This window comes from Rattus norvegicus, chromosome 1 (genome assembly GCF_021556685.1).
Source record: "Rattus norvegicus strain SHRSP/BbbUtx chromosome 1, alternate assembly SHRSP_T2T, whole genome shotgun sequence".
Lineage (NCBI taxonomy): Eukaryota > Metazoa > Chordata > Mammalia > Rodentia > Muridae > Rattus > Rattus norvegicus.
The window spans coordinates 91,947,478-91,973,249 of record NC_141534.1 but is presented as its reverse complement, the minus strand read 5'-3'; the positions used below and the strand labels follow the sequence as shown (position 1 = coordinate 91,973,249).

The following is a 25,772-nucleotide window of genomic DNA, read 5'->3' as shown; positions in this document are numbered from 1 at the left end:
CTCACTGGGGGATTCTAGACAGGGGCTCTACCACTGAGCCACACCCCCAGCCCCTTACTGGGGGATTCTAGGCAGGGGCTCTACCACTGAGCCACGCCCCCAGCCCCTCACTGGGGGATCCTAGGCAGGGGCTCTACCACTGAGCCACGCCCCCAGCCCCTCACTGGGGGATTCTAGGCAGGGGCTCTACCTCTGAGCCACGCCCCCAGCCCCTCACTGGGGGATCCTAGGCAGGGGTTGTACCACTGAGCTAACACTTTCAGCCCTTTTCTTTTTTTAAAGATTCTTTTCTTAAAGCTGAGTAGTAATGGTACACACCTTTAGTTCCAACACTCTGGAGGCAGAGGCAGGCAGGTCTCTGTGAGTTCAAGTCCAATGTAGTGGTCAATGTGAGTTCTAGGATAGCCAAGACTACAAAAGAGAAACCTTGTTATACACACACACACACACACACACACACACACACACACACGTGCGTGTGCACGTGCACACAGCAAATTTGTTTTTGTTGTTTTTTTAATTATGTGCACATGCGTGTCTGTGGATGCACATGTGTGTGAGTGCCCATGGAAGCCAGGAGAAGATGTTAGCTTCTCCAGACCTAGAGTTACAAGTGGTTGTGAGCTGCCAGATGTCAATGGTCCATCTGAAAGAGTAGCTAGTTCTCTTAACCACTGGGTCATCTCTCTAGGCTCCTCTCTCCCATTTAAATTAAGCTTTTAACCACCGGCATGCAGCACCACTCCCGGCCTGAGTTTTCCCTTTTAATGACACTATCAACCGTAACGCATTAGAATGTACTTTCGTGGCCTTGTTTTAAGTTGATCATCTGCAAAGACCCTGTCTCCGAGTCAATTCACATTCTGAGCTCTCTTTTCCACATAAATTAGGGCCAAAGCTTTTCTCCAAGCAGCTGCACCAAGGCACACACCTGCTATTTGCTGGAGCGCATCAGAGATAATTCCAGACATCATAGCACTTGCCTCGGGAGCATTTTAAAGAGAGGAAAGACTTAGTCTGGTTTACATTTTTAAACAAGTCTATTTGTTCTGTGGGAATGTAAGGCAGGGCAAACATTTCACCAGGAAGGGAAAGGCAAAGAATGAGCCCTCCTGGCGCAGCCGGGAGAACGGGACTCTCAGGCGCCCCACGGTCCGTCGGTGAGCTGTTCCAAGCCCAGTGGACCAGAGCCTGCTATACCAGCCTCCATGGCTCGTGGCTTCAACCCTTTGAGGGTCCACCACCTCCTGCTGCAGGGGAGGTCCAGCCCGGACTCAGTCTATGTTTCTGTCCATCCCCTCTCTACCAGGACATACAGCAACTCCTCCAGCTCCAACAGCTGGTGCTTGTCCCCGGCCACCACCTCCAGCCACCTGCTCAGTTCCTGCTGCCACAAGCGCAGCAGAGTCAGCCAGGTGAGACCTCAGCTCAGCTGACATCGTCTCCCGACTGTTTTCCGTGTTCCACCACCCGCTCCTGCCCCCCCCCCCGCCCACTCACCTTCTGTGTTAATTGTCTCCCTAGGGCTGCTACCAACGCCAAATCTATTCCAGCTACCTCAGCAAACCCAGGGAGCTCTCCTGACCTCCCAGCCCCGGGCTGGGCTTCCTACACAGGTGAGACTGTCCACTGCGTTTATCAAGCCACTGGCCGCAGCGTGAACAAGGGCTGAGTGTCTGAGTCGGGGTGGGGAGCTGTGAAAGTCATCGGCCTACCTCATACCCCTCTGTTCCATAGGCCCAACTCATGCCCATGAGCACTTGAGGGACCTGAGGTTCAGCTCTACTCTGCCACCAAGTGGCCATAGGAAGTCACAACAAGCTAGGCTCCGTGCCTGGGTCAGCTCCTTCCTTTGTACAGTGAAGGGATTCAAACCAGACCAGTGGTTCCAAAGCCTTTGAAAGTCCGATGAAATGTTTAGCTCAGAGGCTGAAGGTGTGTGGCTCAGTAAAGTGCCTGCATACACACAAGGACCTGAGTTGGAGGACTCCTCAGAACCTAGGTTAAAGGCTGAGTGTGGCAGTCACTTCACCCTGGGGGCACCAAGGTTGACAGCAGGTAGATCCTTGGGCAGCCAGCCTAACCAATACGTTTCAGGTTCGTTGAGAGCCTGTCTGAAAACTAAAAGACTTTAAAAACATAGCAAGTATCCAAGGAAAGACACTTGCCTGATGGTGACTTCAGGCTCTCCACACTCACATGCACTCGTGTGCACCTGTGTACACACACACACACACACACACACACACACACACGACGGTGAACTCTGTCAGAAAGTCTGAATAGTTCACAGGCCCACACAGGTCTCAGGGGCAGGGCTAAGTTCCAGATGCCCCGGAGGGCTAGGTGCTCGCAAGACAGAAACATCAGAAGTCATTTGGTGGCTCAAGCCGCTCTACCTGCTCTGCCATGGCGTCCTTCCTCCCTCCTGGGATGATAGTGCCACTGCTATCAAGCCATTGATGTGACCGATTACAGAGCGACACCTTGAATCCAGCAAGCCTCAAGTCTTCGTGGCTTCCCAGACATACCTGCCCCAGGATTTTAGATCACCAAGGATCCATGGGACAGAAATCCCTGAACCAACCACCGGCTTCCAATCTTTCATTTTTTTATTCCATGAATCACCGTGGAGAGTTTGTTGCTTCTTGTCCAGCCCTCTAATTGACCTCCCTATTCATTTCTGTACTTTTTCTCTGATTGCAAGCTACTTATTTTTAAGACTTTGTTTTATTTTATTTATATTTTGGTAGTATTAGAGAGTCGATCCATAATTTTGAGTATACTAGGCAGGGACTCTACCACTGAGCCACGCCCCCAGCCCTCATTGGGGGATTCTAGGCAGGGGCTCTACCACTGAGCCACACCCCAACCCCTCATTGGGGGATTCTAGGCAGGGGCTCTGCCACTGAACTAAATCCCCAGCCCTCTTTTCACGCTTTATTTTGAGATGGTCTTTCTGAGTTGCTCAGGCTGGCATTGGACTCACACTGCAGTCCAAGCTGACCTTAAAAGTAGAATCCCTCTGCCTTGCTCTCCCGAGCAGCTGTATGTTTGCTACCAGGCCTGTAATTTTTTTAAGAGCAGTTTTAAATGCACAGTGAAACTGAGCTCAAGATAGATTCCATATGTCTCCTGTCCCCCACATGCAGCACCTCCCCCTTTTCAGCATCCTCGACCCATATAATACCCATCTGTAGTCCAGGCGTCTACATGTTATTGCCACATCTATAGACGGAAGCTCAAGCGTCACTCTCTGCCTACGGGTTTGGACAATCTACTTATCAGTAACCTTAATCTGATAACCCAATGGACAGGCAGAGTTGTAGTGATGGTTTCTATTCAACAGAAGGGAATGTCGATCCCAGGAGGGTTAAGGCTCAGGCTGAGCTGCCTGACAAGTCAGTACCAGAGGATGATGGCGGATGAACCCACTGTCCCTAGCTCTCAGCTTTGAGCCCACTGAGCCATCAGCAAAAGACACTGGCTGCTCCCTCTGAGAGTTCGGATCTCTTAGGGGAGGCGAAGAGTAGTTGAGAGGAACATGGTAGGCAGTAGAGTGAAACCTTTAACAGGATTAGAGATTAGTGTGGACGCCTGGGGCAGATGAGGGGAGTCTGATGCAAACAAGTGCACAACCATTGCCTAGCTCCATCCGGGTCCTCGATCCTGCATCCCATCCACCTGCCCACCTTACCAGGCTATGACTCGCCCCACGCTGCCCGACCCGCACCTCTCACACCCGCAGCCCTCGAAATGCTTGGAGCCACCATCCCACCCGGAGGAGCCCAGTGATCTGGAGGAGCTGGAACAGTTCGCTCGCACCTTCAAGCAACGCCGCATCAAGCTGGGCTTCACACAGGTCTGGGGCCATTTTATGAAGTAGCGGGTGGAGGTGGGGGGAAGGAACAAAGAGGCAAAGGTCCAAATACTGGTGGAGTGTTTGCATCTGGCCTCGGACCCGGAGGTCCCGCCTTAACTTACAAACTCTACCTCCTCCTCTACCACCAGGGTGATGTGGGCCTGGCCATGGGCAAGCTCTATGGCAACGACTTCAGCCAAACGACCATTTCCCGCTTCGAGGCCCTTAACCTGAGCTTCAAGAACATGTGTAAACTCAAGCCCCTCCTGGAGAAGTGGCTCAACGACGCAGGTGAGCCTGGCTGGAGGCCCTCGTGGGGCGCCCCAAACAGGGGACTGGTGATGGGGCAGGACTGGAAGTAATTGCTCACGTTCTTGTCATCTCCTGTCTTCAGAGACTATGTCTGTGGATTCAAGCCTACCCAGCCCAAACCAGCTGAGCAGCCCCAGCCTGGGTTTCGACGGGCTGCCGGGGCGGAGACGCAAGAAGAGGACCAGCATCGAGACGAATGTCCGCTTCGCCTTAGAGAAGAGTTTCCTAGCGGTGAGTTTCGCCCCCTGGCGACCGGAAAGGGTATTAAGTGGAAGAACCCAGCTCACCGACCCTGTATGCCTGTAGAACCAGAAGCCTACCTCAGAGGAGATCCTGCTGATTGCAGAGCAGCTGCACATGGAAAAGGAAGTGATCCGCGTCTGGTTCTGCAACCGGCGCCAGAAGGAGAAACGCATCAACCCTTGCAGTGCGGCCCCCATGCTGCCCAGCCCGGGAAAGCCGACCAGTTACAGCCCGCACCTGGTACCCAGAGCTGGGGGGCTATGAGTTGGAGGTGGGAATGGGGTCGGGAGTTAGAGCACAAGCCTGTAGGCATCTGTGTAACACAAACGTTTCTAGAATAGACACAGGAGAGTTGTCCCCAGAGGTTCTGGGGAGAGTATGTCATATACAGAGCGATCACAAAGGGATACAGTTTCCAGAAAAACACACCATCCAACCTGAGTGGAGGTCAGAAGACTCTTGGGTGTGAGTTCTCTCCTTGTATCGTGTAGGTCCCAGGGATCAAACACAGGTCGTCAGGCTTGGCTAGGAGTGACTTCACCTACTAAACCATCTCCAGGCCCCAAACTGTTGTCTGATGTGGTGGATACAAGCTCCCACAGATAGATACACCGACATAGCTAGACAAGAGCTGTGACAGGGACATTAGCATAAAGGAGGATATAGTATGGTTCAGGCAGGATACATAGGTTCCCACCCACAGTGGCAGGAAGGGCCATCATTAGACCTGTGAGACACACATGAGGCAGCTTAGTTACCAGACACATCCGGGCTATCCTTTATTCTGTCCCTTTATTTCTGTTTATGAAAAGGGCTGTGGTATCTAGAGAGAAGCCCTTCAACTCCAGGGCTGGGCAGAAGGAGGGAGTCTTGAGAGAGAGGAGGAGGACTACCCAGAGAATCACATTCTGCCAGGCCCAACATGCATGAAGGCTTAGATGCTAAGATGTACTGAATCCCAGTGCAATGCAGTGTGGCTGGGAATAGGCTTGGGAGTGGAGGGTTGGCAGCGGCAGATACATCATGAGTTTTGTTGCTGCTCTTGGGTTTTTGTTGTTGGGCATTTGGTTTGAGTTTTCAAGACAGGGTTTCTTTGTGTAGCCTTGACTGTCACCGATTTTTTTTTTTTTTTTTTTGAGGCAGGGTTTCTCTGTGTAGCTCTGGCTGTCCTGGAACGCACTCTGTAGACAAAGCTAGCCTCAGACACAGAGATGAGCCTGACTCCTCCTCCTCCTCCTCCCCCTCCTCCCCCTCCTCCTCCTCCTCCCCCCTCCTCCTCCTCCTCTTGAGTCAAGGTTGCCTGGAACACACTAGGCAGTCCAGTTCCAATTTGTGATCCTCCTGCCTCAGTCTCCTGAGTGCTGGGACTAAAGGCCTGCGCCACCATCGCCCAGTGGATACCTCACGTTTTACCAAGTATCTAAACCATGGAGTTTTGAGCTGTGAAGAGACACTGTCAGCCTTTACGGTTAGGCAGAGTGAGTCTGTCTCAGGCTTTGCCAGCACTTATCTTCTGTGAGGCAGTCCAGTTCCAATTTGTGATCCTCCTGCCTCTCCCTCCTGAGTGCCCAAACTTCAATTTTTTTTTTTTTTTTTGAAGACAAGATTTCATGACAGGTAGCCCAGGCCGGACTTTAACTTACTATGTAGTCCAGGCTTGCCCAACTCTCTTACAGGAGAGTCTCTTCTAGGAGAGCCAGTAGCAGGACTACACAGAGCAGTGTATATCACTGAAGATAGGGCCAGCTCTGCGGGGACACTAGCCAGACAGGAGAGTGTCAGAAGAGACGTGGGGAACTCTCAGCTTCCTGCTGTGGCTCAGGGTCACTGGGGTACACATGGGGGAGGTTGACCTGCCTATAGCCCTGTCTCCCCACCCTGTGAATGGGGCAATGGGAGTCGGGTGCATAGCAAACACAGCGCGGCTGCCTGTGACAGTAGTGTCTTACCCTACTTTCTTCTCTTCCCAGGTTACACCCCAAGGGGGCGCAGGAACCTTACCATTGTCCCAAGCTTCTAGCAGTCTGAGCACAACAGGTTAGGAGCAGGCCGGGAGGGAGACCGGGATGACACACACTGCATGGCTACAACCTGAGGTTCAGCAGTGGCTCTGGACAGCTGTGGGCCTCAAGGCTTAGTCTCTTGGGTGGTGCAGGACAAACAGAGCAGGGGGTAGTCCCTTGATTTGTTCGCCAGAGCAGCCTTTAGTCAGCTCCTCAGTTCCCTGTGAGGAAGTTGCTGGAAGGCAGCACTCGTTGTCCCCTGGCCCCTGTCAGGGGCATGCCCTGTGAGGGAGCTTGCTTAGTACACAGAGCTCTGGGGTCCATCTCCAGCCTCCGTATTTCTTTAGATCTTTTTTTTTTTCCGGAGCTGGGGACCAAACCCAGGGCCTTGTGCTTCCTAGGCAAGGACTCTACCACTGAGCTAAATCCCCAACCCCCTCCGTATTTCTTTAAACGTTTTGTTTTATTTATGAACTGGGGGTTTTGTTTGTTTTGCATCATAAGCATGCAGTGCCCAACAGCCACCAGAAGAGGGCATCAGATCCCCAGGAACTGGAGCCATTGACAGTGATGTGGGTGCTAAGATCCAAAAACCTAGGTCTTTTGGAAGAGCAGTCAGTGCTCTTGACTGCTAAACCACTTCTCTAGCCTGTTTAAAAAAAAAAATTAATAACGCAAGGCAAACACTCTTTTAAGGTTAAGAAATAATAAATGGAGGATTATAAATTATGAGGGGCTGGTACCCACTGGACCAGGTCCTCCTTCATACAATATGTGGACTGACTTAATCTTCATATGCCTCATGAAGTTAGTCCCATTTTCCTTGAGGGAACTGAAGGTCAGAGAGGTTGGTGTGTTCACCATCGACACAACTTGACCCTCAGTGACCCCTCTCAAGTTGGCCACTCTTGATCGTCCGACAGCACAGATGTAGCCTCGACTCATCTCCATCTCCTGGAGGGAGTCATAGGACTCAGTCTCTTGGGCAAGCCATTTCTTGTCCACATTAAAATGGTCTGGGCACTGTTTGCAGACAGCCAGTGCCCGTGATTATTTTGAGATTATCTCCTATCATGGGATGGAGACACAAGGATTCTGGGGAAGGGTTGGGAGGAGACGCTGGGTATACAATAGAGATAACCCTGACTTTCTTGATAAGGGACCAGAGGAAGCTGAAGACTGCTTTCTGTCTCTCCCTGGCAGTTACTACCTTATCCTCAGCTGTGGGGACACTCCATCCCAGCCGGACAGCAGGAGGGGGTGGCGGTGGGGGCGGAGCCGCGCCCCCCCTCAATTCCATCCCCTCTGTCACTCCCCCACCCCCGGCCACCACCAACAGCACAAACCCGAGCCCTCAAGGCAGCCACTCGGCTATCGGCTTGACGGGCCTGAACCCCAGCGCAGGGTAAGTGTGCAGCTGCCAGTGGGAGGTCTCAGCAGCTTTCAGCGTGGGGAGATGCACCTCAGTCCTGCCGTGGGCTCCTCCCCCGGCCCCTCTCCGCTAACGCCTCTGCTTTGCTCTTGCAGAAGCACAATGGTGGGGTTGAGCTCGGGGCTGAGCCCAGCCCTCATGGGCAACAACCCTTTGGCCACTATCCAAGGTGCGTGCTGCCTCATGTCACCCCATTGCCACCAGTCCTGCCCTCTCCTGGGCCTCGAGGCCCCCTCCCCATTGCTGCCCCAGCCATGCCATCCTGCCCTCCCGCTCACTGCATTGCTCGCCTGTTCATCACCATCTGTCTTCGGGGAAGGTGTGAGGGTGCTGCTTCTTGGGAGTCAGTGGGACAGACAGGAGATGGGCTGTTCAGGCAGGGTCCACAGAGGCCAAGGTCTCCCTGGCCTGATGTACCTCCAGCTCAGCCTCTCTTTCTCCTCACCAGCCCTGGCCTCTGGTGGAACCCTGCCCCTTACCAGCCTTGATAGCAGCGGGAACCTGGTGCTGGGGGCAGCCGGTGCGGCCCCAGGGAGCCCCAGCCTAGTAACCTCGCCTCTCTTCTTGAACCACACCGGGCTGCCCCTGCTCAGTGCCCCACCAGGCGTGGGTCTGGTCTCAGCAGCGGCTGCAGCTGTGGCAGCGACCATCTCCAGCAAGTCTCCTGGCCTCTCCTCCTCGTCTTCATCCTCCTCCTCCTCCTCCACTTGCAGTGAAGTGGCAGCGCAGACCTCTGGAGGCCCGGGGGGACCCGAGGCAGGGTCCAAGGCCGAGTGAGAGCCCACCATGCCTCCCCTCCTACTCCTCTGAGTCCCCTGACCTTGGTCCCCTGCCCAAGAGAGGGTGAGGAGGCTGGTGGGGGATACAGTGGATCCTCGGAGCAGGAGTGACAAAGGAGGAAAAGACCAAAAATCCAACCAAAAACAAAAACAAACAAACAAACAAACAAACAAAAGGAAACCAACCAACAAAAAAGAAAACCAAAAAATGTTCACAACAGAAACCAGCTGCCCTAAAGGAACCAGAGAAGAAAAACAAAGAAATGAACAAAAAAACACCTCCAAACTAACCAAACACCCCTACCCCCAAACCAAACAAACCAAAAACCAGTCTTGAGCCAGATCTTGGAGTGCTCACTGCTATGACACCAAATAAGAACCCTCAGCCAGGAGCGGAGCGGCCTCCAGCAGGCCGGACCTCATGCCGCAGAGCCCTGGCTGTGGGACCAACTCCTAACCTTACCCCACTGGGGGTGGGCAGAGAAGGAACCAGAGAATGTGCCAGCGTGCTGGCCCAGCCCCAGCCCTGGGCCAATAGAGACAGGCACTGCCTGGGGCAGGAGGCCCAGGGCCCAGAGCCACCTACCAAATGGTCTTTTCCAGAAGGTAAAAGAGAAAGGACCCGAACAACCTTACACCAAATACTCAGTAGCTTCATCCAAAGGATGTACAGAGTTTTTAGCGTTGCGCTCAACAGAATGTGTGTCTATTCTACGTGTTCCCTCTCCCCAGCCCCCCAGCTCTCCCCAACAGGGCAGGGGTCTTGCTTTAAACCCCCCTCCCAGCACCCCCAGCCTGGGGAGAGTTCAGAGGAAGGCCTAGGAATGGACATTTTTGTCCTCTGCTCCTTCCTTTCTCCCTTTGAAGGGTGGGCTAGGCCATTTTTTTTTGCCGAGTTCCAGCTCTCAAAAGCCCCCTCCTCAGCCCCTGTCACCTTTCTGCTCTGGAGTCTACCTCCTCCCCAGCCTGTGGGAAGGTTGTGGGCTCGAGCAAAGGGGGATGAGGTGAGGGCATCCAAGTTGTCTTTCTTCCCATCCTGTCTGTCAGTTTCCCTGAAAAAAAAAAAAATCATATTCCAGTGCCTACCCGTGGGATCTTCACGTTCTTTCACATTAACCAGAAACCAAAAAGATTAACTCTCCTTATTCTGCCCACCCTATGCCCCTTACGACACTGGCAGATACCTCTCCCTTCCCCTTCCCTCCCCACCCTCCAATGCACACTCGCACACAGCCCAGTGGTGGACTCCTCCGGATGGCATCTCCATCAGGGACTGCGTGGTGGTGACATCACCATGACCTGTGGTTCCCCATGCAAGCGGCCACCACTCCCACGAGACCTCCAGGAGTCTTGGCTGGACCTTATATTTGCCTAGCTCTGGACGTATCTCAGCAGTGGACAGAGGAGCCGCTGCCAGGAGCCGCCATGCTCTCCTTCCATCATGGAGGCCAACAAAGTTTTGAACCAAAAAAACCCAAACCAAACAAACAAACAAAAACACACAAAAACCCAACAAAAACAGAAAACCAAACAAACAATAAAATTAAAACTAGAAAAAAGAATTTATAGATATATATATAGATATATATATATATATGGGAAAGAAGATGAGGACTCTTCAAGACAAGAATGAGCCCTGCAGAGTGATCCAGGCCTTTGGTTGCCTAGGTGGATGGAATGATGGACGCTTCTTTCTCTTCACAAATACCTCATGGACGTCGTTGTCTTCAGAAAGCTGGAGTGGGGTGCGGCTGGGGCGGGGCCTGTCCCTCAGCCAGGGTGGATGGAAGCGGGTGGGTGGGGCTGAGAGAGGATGTCAGGGACATGGGTGAAGAGCCCCAAGCTCCCTCCCCGCCAATCAACTGAAAAAGCTTTAAAAGAAAAAAAAAAAAAAAGGAGAAGCAAAAAGAATGGACGAAGGAAAACCAACTGTTGGGTGGTTTGATTCCCTGATTTTTTATTTGTTTCTCTCCTCTCCTCTCTTCCTTTGTTCTTCTGTCATATCTCTTGACCTCCTTTCTGATCTCTCCTCCAAACCAAAGTGTTGCTGTGAAGGACGCGAGCCATTGAAATCAGAGTGGCCCCTGCCCCTGGCTGGGCAGGGGCAGAGGAAGGGGAGAGCTGGGTCCCCCTTTTCATCCTGGACACTCCGAGGAGAGGCAGCCAGAGCCCCCAGGCCTCAGCGTTCTCTTTTCTTCTGGTCTCCCTTCTCTCACCCAGAACAAAACTGTCAGGCTGGGTTACAGAGGCAGCAGAAACTAATTCTCAGCCAATGCGGGGCCTTGGGTGCCATGCCCAGCCCTTGGTGGAGTGGCTGCACCTCCTACCCAGGCACCGGGCACCTCATCCACCCATCCTCGCTGGAATGTAAGCATCTTCACCGAACCGCACCCCCCACCTCGCCCTCTCCCTACCTCTGAAGTTGTCCATTTTAATTTCTTGGAAAGCGGCTAGCGAGAGGGCCTGGACCCAACCCAAGGGTGCAGAGGGGCCCAAGGGCTCCTGACCTGATAGGAAGACATTTGAACACAGCAGAATGAAGGAACTAAAACCAGAACAACAAACAACCCTCGGAGAAGACAGGCAGCCTGGAAGGCGTGGCAGAGATGACTCGGACATAAACTATGATTCTAGACCAAAAACAAAGAAAAAAAGAAAAAAAAAAGGGGGGAAAAAGTTAAGAAAATCCGGGACTCACCACCACCCAATTCATCCTGCTTCTTCCTGATCAAGTCCCCACCATAGTGTAGGGGAGTGGGGCAAAGAGAGGAGGAAGCAGGGGCAGGGATGGGGCAGATGCCCTGACATTGGTGGAGGGGCCCCCATGCAGCGGGGGTGGGGTGGGGACCCTCCCCATCCAACCTCCACACTGGGAAATGAAAAACAAAAAAATTCCTGGGAGGTGGGGGGTGGAGGAAATAACCAAATTCCAAGCTTTAACTACAGCTGTGAAACCAAATATCGGGAAGGGGGTGGGAGGGTGGGAGGGAGGGGCAGGTGAGCCCCATGTCTCCCCCCACCCCGGGCCCCTCTCCTTCGAGGACTCGAGATAAGGCACCAAATACCTCATAGAACTTTAATGTTAAAAAAAAAAAAAAAAAAGAAAAGAAACCAAATATCGTTGGCTGGGGGCCAGCCAGGGCTGGGGGCTAGGGGCTGGGGGGAGCCAGGTTTGGCTAAGTGATGGGGGACTGCCAGTCCCTCCCACACCCAGCTGCCCCTTTCACTTCAGTCACCCCAGTCTCCGACTCCAGGAAACAAAACTATCTCATCGTTTTTATTTTGTGGTCTGTACAGAGCCTGTGTCCGTGTGTCTGTGTGTGAGCGAGAGATGGAAGGCTAGGGAGCTTTACGTAGAGTGGGGAGGGAGACCCTGGGCCAGCTTGGATGACAGGTAGTGGACCAGGGGCCTGGGCCAGAGGGAGAGGTGAGTGGACCAGGGAAGAGAAAGCTTTGAATTTTTCCTCTCCCAGTCCTGACCCCTGCTTAAGGGAGGAAGAGAGAGAGGCTGGTCTGCCCTTGATGGTGGGCCTTTTGTGCCAAAAATAAATAAATAATGCCAGCAACCAAACCACGTCTCTGTTCTTCTGGGGGTCAGGGTAGGGACTAGAAGCAGGAGGAAAGGGTTGGGGGTGTGAATAGGGGAGGGTGAGGTATGGGGTCTCCAAGCCCCTCCCCCTGGGGTGCTCCAGCCTGGGACTAGTCAAGTCGGGGGCAACCTGTTAACCTGGCTTAGCTTCTCTCATCCAGCTCGTTCCCAGGGTGCCCCTCTCTCCCTCTCACCCCGAGTAAGAACTGAGTGAGGCAAATGTGCAAGATTGAGACACGCGGGCCCCACCAGTCTCTGAGTGGGAAAGGCAAGTGCGAGAGATAAAGGCCTCCAAGAGAAAAAGAAACAAACCAAAGATTTAACCATTTAAAAAATAAAAAAAATATTAAAAAAAAAAAAAAAAACCACAGACAACTCCGCTACCTTTTTATACGTTGGGAAAAAAAAAAAGAAAAAAAAGTTAGAATAAAAACTTAAAAAAAAAAGAACCAAAAAACAAACAAAAGAAAAAAACAAAAAAAAAAATAAGAAAACAAAAAACAAAAAAAGGAAACAGAAACAAAAAACCCAAAAAACTTCAAACCGCGGTTCTTTTGTGCGGTTTAAACTTTGACCTCAGCAGTCTCCAAAGCAAGACGATGATGACAAAGGCGAAAAAGAAAAAAATAATGTATATTTTTAAGTATTTGTCTTTGGTGTTAGCTCCTTCCTAAAAAACACAAGGAGCAAAGGAAAAAAAATCCAGAAGTGTTGCTGGGATGGAGACAATTACTTACTTTGTCTGTGAACCCCCCATTCCTCTGCCCCCCTTCTCTAGCCCTGCTGCCCTTCCCCCAACCTGTCCTCCAAGGCTAGGGGCTCAATATTTATTTATTTATGTAATTGCAGGGTGATAGTGGCTTCTCCTGAACAGAGGTCCTTTGGATCATAGCCGGGCAGGGGAGGGGGGCAGGCATTTTTGGGGGTCTGGTCTTTTGATCAGCTACCCTGGCTCCTGGTATTAGCCCACCACAGCCACAATCACCTCCCAAGGCCAAGGCCCTAGGGCAGAGTGAGCAGCTACCTTGTAAAGATCTGATGGCTCCACCCTTTGGTGAGGCTGTCCCCCACCAACTCACTTGAATGCCCAGGTGGAGACAGGAATGGGGAGCCATGGTAAGTAGTGGGTCAGGGTGGGGGCCCTGGAGTGACCTGCCTTCCCTCCAGGCCCATCGAGGTAGCTCCTCTTTTGGTTGTCAGACCCCTGTGTTGGCAGCCCCTCCTCTCCCCTCCCAGATCCCTTCCCTGTCTCTTCTTGTGGTAGCGGGTTAGTGTTTCCGTGTTTTTAACTTCAATCTGCTTGTTCATTGTACAATGTGCTTCTTTTAAGGCCCCGTTTTTGTAACTTGTGTCATTCATCTGAACCACAAACATCAAAAAAATAAAAAACTAAAAACTGTACAGAGAGAAACGTTGTCTGGTGTCCTTTGGCCTCCTGTGTCCTGGGAGTTAAGATCAGGGTGGGGAAGGGGAAGACTGCTCTGTTTAAATACAGGATCAAGAATGGTTGTGTGGCCCTGTGAGCCCAGGCTTTGAAGGGCTGAAGCATGAGGACTGCCTTGAGCACCAAGCTAGTTTTGAGTTACAGTACAAGGCCAACGTAGGCTTAATGTCTTCAAAGATGGGGCTGGAGAGATAGCTCAGTGGTTAAGGACACTGGCTGCTCCTCCAGTCCTGAGTTCAAATCTTTTCCTCCTTGCAACCACATGGTGGCCCACAACCACGAGCTGGGTCTCACTGTAGCCATACATATATAGATGGATAAATGGATGGATGGATGGGTAGATAGATAATGCTTAGAACAGATAGCTCTCTAGCATACAGTCTTCAGTAAGAACCAAGAAGCCAGGAAACCAGCCAATACTGCCCATGTCCTACCCATGTGTTCCCCAAAGGGAACTAAGACCTTCAAAACCAGAGTTGACAACAGGTTGAACAGAGAGTTCACACAATAAACTGCTTGTGTTTGCACTGAAGTGCAAGGACCTGAGTTAGAGCCCCAGAATTCGTGTAAAAACGCCTGGCATGCTGATGACCTTGGAATCCCAGCATTAGGGGCTGGGAGAGTGGAGAGAGGTGGATGTCTCAGGAGAGGATAGCCGCCTGTATAGCACCATTGGTGAACTTCAGGGGAGGGCAGTGAGAGACCCTGTCTCAAAGGAGTTTCTGAGGACAACAGCTGAGACTGCCATCAAGCTTCCACATGCACATGCAACACGAAACACAATAAAAAGGGGAGGGGGGATTGGTAAATCTAAGCCATTCTGGGGACACACACTTCTACTCCTAGTACTGGGGAGGCAGAGACAGGAGTTCAAGATCAGTTTTGGCTATGTAAGAGACTAACATGGGTGCATAAGATCTGGTCTCAAAAGTAAATATAAAAGTACATGAGACTGGAAGACTGAGGATTTGAAGCAAATCTAGTAAGGCTTGGTTCAAAAAGGTGAGGGGCCTAAGGGTACATCATTAGTGAGTGTACAAGGTCCTGGGATTCAATCCCCAGACTCTGAAGTCTGATTGATACAATGTATGCACCTCCTTAGAGGGACATCAACTCAAATCATCCTGCCATCTTGAACATGTCACTTGCAGTAGTAACTTCACAGGTCATGGCTGGGTAACTCCTAGATGTTACCACTGAGAATCAGAACTGGCCTTTAAACATTCTGCAGAGAGCCACTAGGTTTCCTTTGTCCTTGTTATGTCCTGTCTGGCACACAGGTGCTGGGACCCAGGAGGTCCGATAAAAAAGAGAGGCTGAAGATCAGAGAAATTAGTGGGAGAGAGCCTTAGACACTTTGAAAAGTAGTGCATGGTGCATGGTTTGGGCAAGATTGAAAGGGGACAAAAAGTAGAACTGTGGATGAGCTCAGGCCCTGGGTTTCATCCTCAGAATCATTAAAGAAAAAGCCTTTAAATCAGTAATAGTTGAGGAGGAAGATCTTCATCAGCCTTCAAGGGGCTGCAGTTAGAACCATAGACTGTCCTGCGGCACACGCACACACAGCACTCTGGTTTTGAAACCACTACACACCTACCTGGAGCACAATAACATGCAGGCTCTTCTCAACATGCCCTGTCTACTTAGCTGGCTTTTGCCAAGTGTTACAAGCCACCAGTGGGACAGCGTTCTATTCCCTTGCTTACTTTGTTTCTGCAACTTCTAAAGTAGGCAAGGCAGCTGGGTGAGATGACACAGGCTGGCAATCCCAGCAGAGGTAGCCTGGGCCACACACAATCCTTCCTCACAAAGGGAAAGTATTAGGTAAGCCTTCCTTAAAAGGGCCCCAGGTCACTTTTGTTAAGAGTTGCTTGCACAATACAGGTTCCTGGATTGTTCTTGGATGCGCTGGCTGGATGCTATCTAGGGAGGAGTATCAAACAGCCACTGAGTTTGGGAACTTGTCTGTCCAGTAGAAAGGTATTATCTTTCTTTAGGGACTGACTCAAAAGGTCATCAATGTTTTAGCAGGGGTCATAGCCAACGTTGATGCATCCGCTCAATTTGTGTATTTCTCAGGGGGTTGGTCAACTGTCTTTTTAGGCATACACGTGTCTGTGTTTACCACTTGTGTGCGCCCAGATGCAAGAGGGCATCTGACCTCTTAGAGCTGGAGTTACAGGCAGTTGAAAGCTACCCAACAAGGGTCCTTTGGAACACCTTTCTGGTCAGTTTTTGTTTTGTTTTGGTCTGTATTTTCTTCAAGACAGGGTTTCTTTGTGTAACCCTGGTTGTCCTGGAACTTGCTCTGTAGACCAGGGTAGCCTCAAACTCTGAGATGCGCCTGCCTCTGCCTCAGGAGTGCCCAGATTTGTTTTTAAGGCTCCAATGAAAGATGGTCATTCCACTGTCAGGGGTTAATCTCTGCCCCAAACACCTTAATATTGTGGCCTTAATCTATCAGCTTCCTCATGGTTTCCCCATTCCTGTTCCTTCCCAGTTGCTTTTCATCCAGTGTTGCAAGGATAAAGGACCTTACTATCCTAATCCTTGAGATGGCTTGTTCAGTAGATAGATCTTCCAAAGGGGAGCTTGGGTCACGTGTACCCTTTTGTTCCTGGGGAGGACCTAGCACTTTGGTTTGTGGCTCATGTCTTCCCTGCAGGGCAGACTCAAGAGGGTGGCCATGACTGAGAAATCCTAAGTGGAAAATCAACTGCATAGGAGAATCGTAAGATCTGTGAGGGAGCCTGTAGGTACTTCTTTAACATTCATCCCTGTGTGACTGCAGGAGCATGCAGGCCATGGTGCACAGTGCATGGGCAGAGGTCAAAGGACTTTTGGGAGTCAGTTCCATCATGAGTTCTAGAGAATCCAAGGAAGGTCATAAGCTTTCTGTGGCAAGACCCTATTGCCAGGTCGTAACAGGTGCTTTTTTTTTTTTTTTAAGATTTTTAAGATTTATTCATTTATTATATATAAGTACACTGTAGCTGTCTTCAGATACATCAGAAGAGGGCATCGGATCTCTTTACAGATGGTTGTGAGCCACCATGTGGTTGCTGGGAATTGAACTCAGGAGCTCTGGAAGAGTAGTCGGGTGCTCTTAACCGCTGAGCCATCTCTCCAGCCCAACAGGTGCTTTTTAAAAAGTTTATTTAATGTATCTGCATGTACACCTGCAAGCTAGAAGAGGGCCCAATATTTCACTACAGATGGTTGTGAGCCTCCATGTGGTTGCTGGGATTTGAACTCAGGACCTCTGGAAGGGCAGCCAGTGCTCTTAACAGCTGAGCCATCTCTCCAGCTGTTTTTTGAAATAAGGACATAAAAAGCAGGAGGATGGGTCAAGAACCTTACCGCCTGTGTAGCCTCATCTCTTCCTTCTCACCCGAGCAACCTATCTAGGCACAGGATAATACGCATGCTCAATCTAAGGCCTTCTGACCCCAAGTTCTTTTTATCTTTCAAGCTGTTCCTTTCCATGAGTATAGGAGCATAAGGGGTTTCAGAGGCAACACAAATACACACCCCCACCAGGTCACTTCCATTCTTTTGTTGGGAAAGACCTTGTAACAGGAAGCACAGAATATGGATGCTTAAACTAAATGAAACAAGATTCCAAGCTCTGCCCTGGGCCAAACTGTCACCTAGTCACATGCCAGAGGCCTCCTCTGTAGGGTTAAGTTGGAATGCTACTCAAAATAACCCGAAGGCACAGGCCTGTCATCTTAACTCTTCAAGAGACTGAGACAGGACCGCCAAGTTCAAACCCTGCCTAGGATATAGTAAGCCTGAGGTCTGGGCAATCAGCAAACCTGACCTCAAATATAAGACTGGGACACGGCTTTGTGGTTATGTGTTTGCTCAACATGTGAGAGATCCAGGGTGTATAGATGTGGGGTGAGTTGGGAGAATACTCAGTCCATCACTCTCTTCCTACAGTAAGTATCTACTGGCTGAGATACAGCTTTGTACGGGGAGGTGGCAGGGAAACCACCAAAGGAACTTCCTACTCTAGTCCTTTTTTTTTTTTTTTTTTTTTTTTTTTTGGTTCTTTTTTTCGGAGCTGGGGACCGAACCCAGGGCCTTGCGCTTCCTAGGTAAGCGCTCTACCACTGAGCTAAATCCCCAGCCCCCCTACTCTAGTCCTTAATACTCACAACTTCAAACTCAGCTACTAGGTAGAGGCCCCAGGAACTCCCCTCCGCCACTGTTCCCCTTCGTGCCTGACGAAAGTCTGACTGTCCTCAGGGATCTAGTTTGAGAAATACTGATGGCTTTGCAGATGTGACCCACATCAGATGGACCTGGAGGGCCAGGCTGAGAAGCACACCAATGTTTCTCTATAGTTTGATTTTACCCACCCCAGCCCCAAAGCCACAAAGTGCTTCAAGATTTTCCTCAGGCTTTGGGGACCTCTAGTGGCAAGACACACTGCTTTCATCTGCCAAAAGAGGTTGGTTTCAAAGATCCATGCCCCAGACTCAGGCTGCCCTCTCTTCTATCCAGCAAACTGTTACTATCTGCCAAGTTCTATCTGGGCACTAGGAATGCAGCCTGAAGTCAGATCTATTGCCTGGCCTCATGACCCTCCAAATCTACCTTACACAGCTACCTGACAAAGAGCATAAATGTCCAATCAGTCTTTATTGACTGCTTCATTTGGAGACCACCAAACAGGTGGAAGATGGGGAGAAGGGTCCTTTACATATCAAGGACTCCAGAGCAACCCCCTCAAAAAAAAAATCAGTTACAGAACTCATGTGGTGGTGGAGAGGAGAGAGGGCTACAATATGTACATAGGTTTTCAGGGGCTGTTGGAGGGCCTTCAGCACCAGGGCTTGGTGATGCTGAAGAGAAAAATGGGGGCCAGTTAGCCACTGATCTGGACCCCATCCGCTTCAGCTAGAGGGTAGATCTCAATGGCCTCCACAAGGGGCAGAGCCTCCACTGCAGTTTCCATCACAGCCAGGCCCACAGCAGCCTCGGCCTCTGCCAGCTGCTGCCGCACTGCTGCCTGATGCTGCTGCTGGTGAGTCTTGCGGTGTTTCCAGAGATTGGAGAAGGAGCGGTAGCTCTTGCCACAGTCAGGGCAGGAGTAGGGTCGTTCACCCGTGTGGATGCGTCGATGTTCTGCCAGGCGCATGGAGATGGCAAAGGCCTTGCCACACACTTCGCAAGCAAAGGGCCGCTCGCCTGTGTGCAAGCGCCTGTGGTCTTTCAGATGGGTACTCTGGCGGAAGGCCTTGCCACAGTCTGGGCACGGGTATGGCCGCTCGCCTGTGTGGATGCGCCGATGGACCTGCAGTGATGTCTCCGTGCTGAAGAGCTTCTTGCACTCACTGCATTCCAGACCCCGGCGCCGGGCAGGGGCTGCAGGGGCAGCAGAGGTTGTACCACCAAGGGCTGTTGGAGAGGGAGCAACTGGTGTGCGAGTGGCCCTTGCGGCCCGGGGAGCCGGAGGCTCCTTAGCCAAGACCTCTCCAGGACCTGCAGCAGCGTGGGCAGCTTCATGTGCCTGCAGGCGAGCAGCAGAGCCCACTTTCTTGCCGCAGGTGCCACACTCAAAGCGCCGTGGGGCCTGGGCGGCAGCAGCCGCACAGCGATGCTCACGAAGCCGTAGTGACGAGGGGAAGGCAGCCCCACAGGACGGGCAGCGGTGGGGCTGTCGCCCAGCATGGACCACAAGCTGGTGGACCTCTAGCAGCCGGCGCAGCAAGAAGGAGCGGGGGCACTCCCGACATTTGTAGGGGTACTCGCCTGTGTGGTGGTAGCGGTGCATGAGCAGGCGGTAAGGGCGGTGAAAACGTACTCCACACTCCTGGCAGCGGTAGGGGAAATGCTGGGCATGCACCAGGCGATGCTGCCTCAAAGTAGAGCTCTGAGTGAAAGCCTTGCCACAGTCCCCACAGCGATAGGGCCGCTCCCCTGTGTGTGTCAGCCGGTGCCGTGCCAGGTTGGCTGGTGAGTTGAAAGGTTTAGAGCAGTCAGGGCAGGGGAAGGGCCGTTCCCCTGTGTGTGTACGCAGATGGTTCCGCACGTGAGACTTCTTCTTGAACATCTTGCCACAAATGCTGCATTTATGGCGCCGCTCCAGCCGGTGCACAAAACGCTGGTGCCGGGTCAGCTGCAATGCCTTACTAAACTCCCGGCTACACAGGAGGCAGCGGTAAGTGCCTGGAGCTGCAGGCTCAGCTGAACTCTCCTCAGATACAGGGAGCTCCGGGGCCTCTAGCTCTCCAGTCTCTGCAGGGGCCGGCTCAGGAAAGCTGATAGCAGGCTCCTCTGGTGGAACTGGTGTTGTGGGCAAAGGGACACCTCCTGCTCCATGGGTACGCCGGTGATAAAGGAACTTGGTGAGGTTAACAAAGGTCTTCCCACAGGGACATGAATGCAGAGGGTTCGGGGTATGGGCTCGACGGTGGGCCAGGAGGAGAGCTTCTGTGCCAAAAGCTAGGCCACAGTCCACACACAGAAAATGTGACTCACTGCTATGGTCACCAAGGTGTTGGTCCAGACTAGAAGGGCTGGGGAAGACACGACTGCACAGGGGACACTTAAAAACACCCTCCCGGTGACTCCGAAGGTGCTGTTGCAGCTGGTGGGGTGAGAGAAAGATCTGGTCACAGGCTGAGCAAAACAGTTCCTGGGTGGCACCCGACTCTCCACTGCTGCTCCTCCGGGGCTTCCGCCCACGGCGATCTCGCCCCATGGCCTCCCCATTTCTCAGCTCGTTACGCAGCTCATAACTGTGATCAGAGGCTGGCAGGGGGTCAGGCTGAGATACTGCCGCCTCAGTGGGTGAGGGGACCAGAGTTTCCTGCTGGGTGGCAGGCTCCTCGGCCTCTGGGACAGGAGCAGGGAAGTGGGTGGCCTGATGTTCCAGGAAGTCAGCTGGCATCTGGAAGAGCTGGGAGCACTCAGAGCATTTGTAGAGGAGCAGTTCCACCTCTGTCACCATCTCAGTGGCAGCAGCCACAGATGGGACAGCTGCCCCCTCCCCACCCTCTTCTGCTTTTCGGTACGAATGTTCCACAGCTACTCGGGCCTGGCCCACAGGGGGGCCCAAGACAACTGGAGACCCCAAGACAACAGGGGCAGGAGCCTTGTTGGGTGTGGCCCTGAGATGCGTCTGCCGATGGCTCAGCCACATCTCTTGGCTGGCGAACAGAGCCTTACAGTCCACACACTCATAGTGGATGGTGCTGGAGCTCAAGGGGGGCACCTTGGGTGGTGGCTCAGCTGGTACTGCCTCCTGGGGTGCCATCATCTTCAGGTGCAGCTCTTGGTGCTCCAGGAGCTGGCTGGGTGACAGGAGAAGCTGCCCACACTCGAGACACTGGTACTGGCTCTCCTGTATGAGGGTCTGATATAGGCCTGTACCTGAAGTGGCCTCTGTGGCCACTGTGACTCCAGGGTCAGCCACGCCCACCAGCTCAAAGTGCTGCTGGGGCACATGGGAGTTCTGGTGCACAAGCACCTCCTCCAAGGATCCATAGAGCTGGTTGCACTCAGAGCAGACATAGCGGTGCTCAATATACAAGACCGTTTCTTCACTCTCTTCAGTCATGGCAGCAGCAAGGCCCTGGGCTGAGAGAAGGGAAGGCAGGGACAAGTCAATTCCCCCAGGGCAGGCCTATCCCTTTCTCACTGCCACCTAATACCTCAGATATTTTTTCCTCTCACTTCTTGATTGCATTTTTCTGCTCCAATGCCCTACCTAATCCTCCTTTCCTGAACATAGGGCAGCCAACACAAATTTCTCCAATGGTCTCTTCCAGGGACTCTATTCCAAACCTCCCAGCTCATTTAACTTGCATCGAACTCCACTCAGCAGATCCTACAACTTCTCTGATCCTCTCCACTTCCCATACCTCAGCACAGGTCCCCAAGGCCCCGTCCACCACAGGAGCCTGTTCCTTCCAACAGACTTCCTCTGACTCCTTACACTGCACAGGACAGTATTCCTTTCCAAGCTCCTCAGAGTCATCAAACACTCATGTGGCCTGCTCCTCCAGCTGCACTCCTGCAGACTCTGCCTTCTCGCAGGCTCACAAACTCCTTTTCACACTCAGACCAGTGTCCAAGCACTGGTGGTCTGAGCCCTCCTCTTGCTACCCAATCCTCCCATTACCCGGCTACCAAATATTCTCTCACCAACCTAACCCATCTCCACACTGTCCCACCTTAGCTGCTTCCTGATACTCAGACTCTTAAAACTGGTTCAAACTAAGCATATCAAGACCTCCTCAGCTGGGCAGTTCACTATTTTAATCCCAGCCCTCTAGGGCAGAGGCAGGAGGATCTCTGAGTTCAAGGCCAAAGCTGGTCAACAGAGTGAGTTCCAGGACAGCCAGGGCTGTCACAAAGAGAAATCCTACCTTGAAAAACCAAAAAGGAAAAAGACCTACCACACCATTAACCTTTACCTGGAAGGGAGATCTCCACCAAAGCCTAACCCTTCACAGCCAGATCCCCGCCCTTCTGACATGCACCTAGAGTATTCACCTTTTCTCTCCATCAAGACTGAGTATGCTGTGCTAATTCCGAGCACCCTGTCATCTATTCACATTGACTTGACTCCTTTCTTGAGGCCACCATAACTTATCTAGGAATGACTGTGTGCCCCCTCCCCAACCACACCACCCCTTTTTGCATAAAGGCTGCAGGGCAGCTTTAATGAATTCAGCTGAAAACCCCCCTTCAGAATATCAACCTAAACCTTTTCTCTGAGAACAGACCCAAATCTACCCTAACCCACTCCAGGAACTTTGATCCCTATTCCATACAAACTGAATTTCTCCTTTGTGGTACTCTTGTCCAGGAACAGCCAGCCCCATCCTTCACCAAAGCTTAACCTTCCACCTATCTCACTCAGGGTTTCCAAGGCCTGTCACTTGGAAGCCCCATCTGTACTCGAACACTGCAAAAAAAGACCCTTTTCATACTTCTACTTCTCACCAGCATTCAACTTTGGGGATACCCAGGCCCCCAAAGTTATCAGTAATAGTACACCCCAAATTCCTAGACTACTCTGTAGCAAACGTCTCTTGGTCTCTCCAACTACACCCAGGATTGCCCAAAAATTCACTTTGGCCTACTTACCTATACCTAAGACAAAACAATCCCTCCCTTCCAACTCAACCTCTGGAGAATTATAGGATATAAAGATAAAAATAAAGATAAAATAATAAAGAATATAAAGATTGCTGTCAACACTTTCCAGGGTATTGGAACCCCAACTTTCACGCGTTTATTGGCCTTTCATGTCAGCATAACTCCGTTTTCCACACTCGATCTCTCCCTTCGCTCTAAAGATACCTCAAAAACCTCTTCTCTGCCTCAGTTCTTTCCAGGCACAAATCGATTTTCCTCCCTGCATTAATTGCCTCCCTTCTCGGGCCAGCTCCCCACCCCGGCACCCAAGAGTCCTCTAACCGTCTTTCGATCCTGGACCCATCCCAGCTCACCCACCCGTGGCCCGGATACCCCATGCAATCAGAGAGCCCTCCGGCGAGGCAGCTCTGGGACCTCCCCTTCCCGCCAAGGTCGGCCTCCGGCCTGCAGCCCGAGCCCTGCCCCTCCTCACTCAGCCCCACACTCAACTCCAGTTCACCTATCCCACCCGCCGCCCCGGCACGGCCCCCGCCCGGCCCGCGCGCCCGGCGGCCAACGGCCGCTCCGCTCTCCGCACCCGGGACTCGATCCTTCAGGCCTTCAGCGTGCAGGCCGAATGACACCGGCAAGCCGCCGGGTGGGGCCCGACCTCTGCGCTCCCGCGGGAACTCACCCGCCTGGGCTGTCTCGCCGGCCCCAGGCCGGGCCGCGGGCTGTAGCTCCCTTTGCACCGCCACTCTAGCGCCGCGTCCTCTCTAGGGCCCGTCGTCTCGCCTGCTCCACAGCCTCGCTCTCACCCTAGACCGCCCTCAACGTCGCCCCTCCCACCTTCCGCCTGGGCGGCTGCGCAGACTGCACAGTGCGCCCAATCATCGACTGCTTGCCCCTGTCGTTAGACCAATCGATGCTCAAATTTCTGAAGCCTCGGCCAATAGTAAGGAGGGGCGGAATCATGCAGAACTTAGCCAATCCTCTAGCAATATTCCCTCACTGGTCGGCCTCCAAGTGGATAGTGCCCGCCTCCTTAAGCCTCCCTGGAGGTTCTTCCTCTTCCACCTCTTCTTGGACTCCGCCTTTGATGGCTTGAAAGGGCAGTGCTGAGCCGAGAGCGGCGCGATGACGTCGGGAGGCGGGACGAAGCTGTAGGCGCCATCTTGGAGGCGCCTGGCAAACGTCGGCGTAGGGGATTTGGGCAGTGTGGGATGTAGAGACGTGCAGTTCCCTGAGGGCCGGCGAATTACAGTCCAAGAAACCCTAGGGCCAGTGGGGGGTGGGGGGGTGGGGGAAGAAACACCACTCAACGAGAATGGGAGAGGAAACCAAGCAACAGCAGTCACACAGTGAAAGGGGCAAAACACGGCTTAAGACTTTTTTTTCTATTAAGAGGATGAAAGGGGAAAATGAGGATGAATTCTGGATGGAAACAAGATGTTAGAAGAAAACCTAAAGAACATGACAAGAAGTGGGAAATGGAAGGAAAAGGGAAAAGCTCCATTAGTAAGGTCCTTTGGAAGAAAAAGTTTATCCGATTTGTAGGGATCGAGTCAGTCGTTCATGTTTTGTTTGAGATAGGGTCCCACTATGTGAACAGGCTGGCCTCAGGTTTGCCTGACTCCGCCTCTCCTGTTAGTTCAGGACCCCTAGGCATGGGAAGGACTCCATGGAAACACATGAATTTCCAGGTTATGAGAGACCCTGGCTTCAGAAAGCAAACAAACAAAAATAAAGTGGAGAGCCAAAGAGATGGTTCAGCTCGTAAAGCCACATGCTAAGCCTGATCTGGACTTTTGACTCTGGGATCCACAAGGTGGAAGGAGAGAACAGACTCTGGAAAATACAGTCTCTGCTTTGGGAGTTGGTTGTCTAACACCGTTGGACATGTTTTCAGAGGGGCTTGGACTGCAAACCAAGAGGACCTGAGTTCGGATCCTCAGCACCCACGTAAAAGAGGTCCATGGTGCTTCTGTTATAGCACTGGGGTGGAGGTGAACTACAGATCAGATCCCTGGAGCTTGCCGTTTAGTCAACCTAGCTGAGTTGGTGAGCTCCAGGTTCAGTGAGAGACCTTGTCCCAACAATAATGAGGAGGCTGACATTTCTCAGAATTAAAAGGCCAGTCTGGACTACACGGCATTCGAGGCCAGCTGGGGTTACATACCCCATCTTCAAAGAACAAACAGTAAGTGGAGAGCCAGTGAGATGGTTCAACTTGTGAAGGCACTTGCAACGCCTGGTGCTGAGTTTTGTCCCTGGGATCTACAAGGTAGAAGGAGAGAACTCACTCCTGAAAGTTGCCCTCTGACTTCTGCACATACCATGATTTGTGTGTACACACACACACACACACACACACACACACACACACACACGCCTGAATATAATATGGTGTTGAGTGACTGAAGATGTCCATATCTATATTTGGACTCCACACAAATACGCTATAGTTTTCTGGAAACTCCTTTTTGAAGCCAAGGTTAAGGGAGCAATCAGAGGTGTATCTGGTCAAACTCCATTTCTCATTTCCCCGACTGAAGCCCAAAAAATTATGAGGGGATTGAACACAGAACCATAGGTAGGTCTGACTCTCCAGGTGCCACCTTTTGTGTGCCCTCCTTTTGATGTCTTAACTGGTTGTCCTAACTTCTCTCTCTCTCTCTCTCTCTTTTTTTTTTTTTTTTTTTCCTTTTTTTCGGAGCTGGGGACCGAAGCCAGGGCCTTGCGCTTGCTAGGCAAGAGCTCTACCACTGAGCTAAATCCCCAACCCCTGTCCTAACGTCTCAATAGACTCCCTAACAAGTACGCCTACGTGTTCCAACTAGGCTTCTTAGCCTGTATCCTGGCCCTGACACTTCCTAGCTGTGACTTTGGGCAAAACAACTCCACTCTGTCTCAGTTTGTTTACCTCTGAAAAAGGGCTGGTAGGTAGTCTTTGTCCCAGGGTTGTGAGACACTAAGTAAACACTTATATAGAAATTAATTTTTGAGACA

At 51.9% G+C, this 25,772-nt stretch overlaps 2 protein-coding genes across 53 annotated transcripts in view; one reads left to right on the top strand and one right to left on the bottom strand.

The window, feature by feature from the left end:
• The window catches only part of Pou2f2 (POU class 2 homeobox 2), an 87,426-nt gene extending 73,805 nt beyond the window's left edge, over nt 1-13,621 (top strand). For 10 of the 50 annotated variants that reach the window (XM_087585159.1, XM_087584741.1, XM_087584754.1 and 7 more), the window contains 9 exons: nt 1,310-1,415; nt 1,525-1,616; nt 3,701-3,862; nt 4,012-4,153; nt 4,257-4,405; nt 4,481-4,657; nt 6,388-6,454; nt 7,624-7,825; nt 8,301-10,193. In XM_087585159.1, the coding sequence (XP_087441285.1) occupies nt 1,310-1,415; nt 1,525-1,616; nt 3,701-3,862; nt 4,012-4,153; nt 4,257-4,405; nt 4,481-4,657; nt 6,388-6,454; nt 7,624-7,825; nt 8,301-8,340 (1,137 nt within the window). In that variant the 3' untranslated portion in view covers nt 8,341-10,193. 50 annotated transcript variants of the gene reach the window in all.
• Nucleotides 13,622-18,295: 4,674 nt separating this feature from the next.
• Nucleotides 18,296-23,579, bottom strand: Zfp574 (zinc finger protein 574). Of its 3 annotated transcripts, none has more exons than XM_087554971.1 (2): nt 23,362-23,579; nt 18,296-21,257 (listed from the first exon to the last, which is right to left on the bottom strand). In XM_087554971.1, the coding sequence occupies exon 2, from the start codon at nt 21,235-21,237 to the stop codon at nt 18,541-18,543; it is 2,697 nt and encodes an 898-aa protein (XP_087411097.1). In that variant the 5' UTR covers nt 21,238-21,257; nt 23,362-23,579; the 3' UTR covers nt 18,296-18,540. The 3 variants fall into 3 exon arrangements, with proteins under 3 accessions (XP_087411097.1, NP_001019429.1, XP_087411105.1); NM_001024258.1 differs by having other exon boundaries at nt 23,458-23,559; XM_087554979.1 differs by lacking the exon at nt 23,362-23,579 and adding an exon at nt 23,142-23,294.
• Between the last annotated feature and the right edge of the window lie 2,193 nt (nt 23,580-25,772).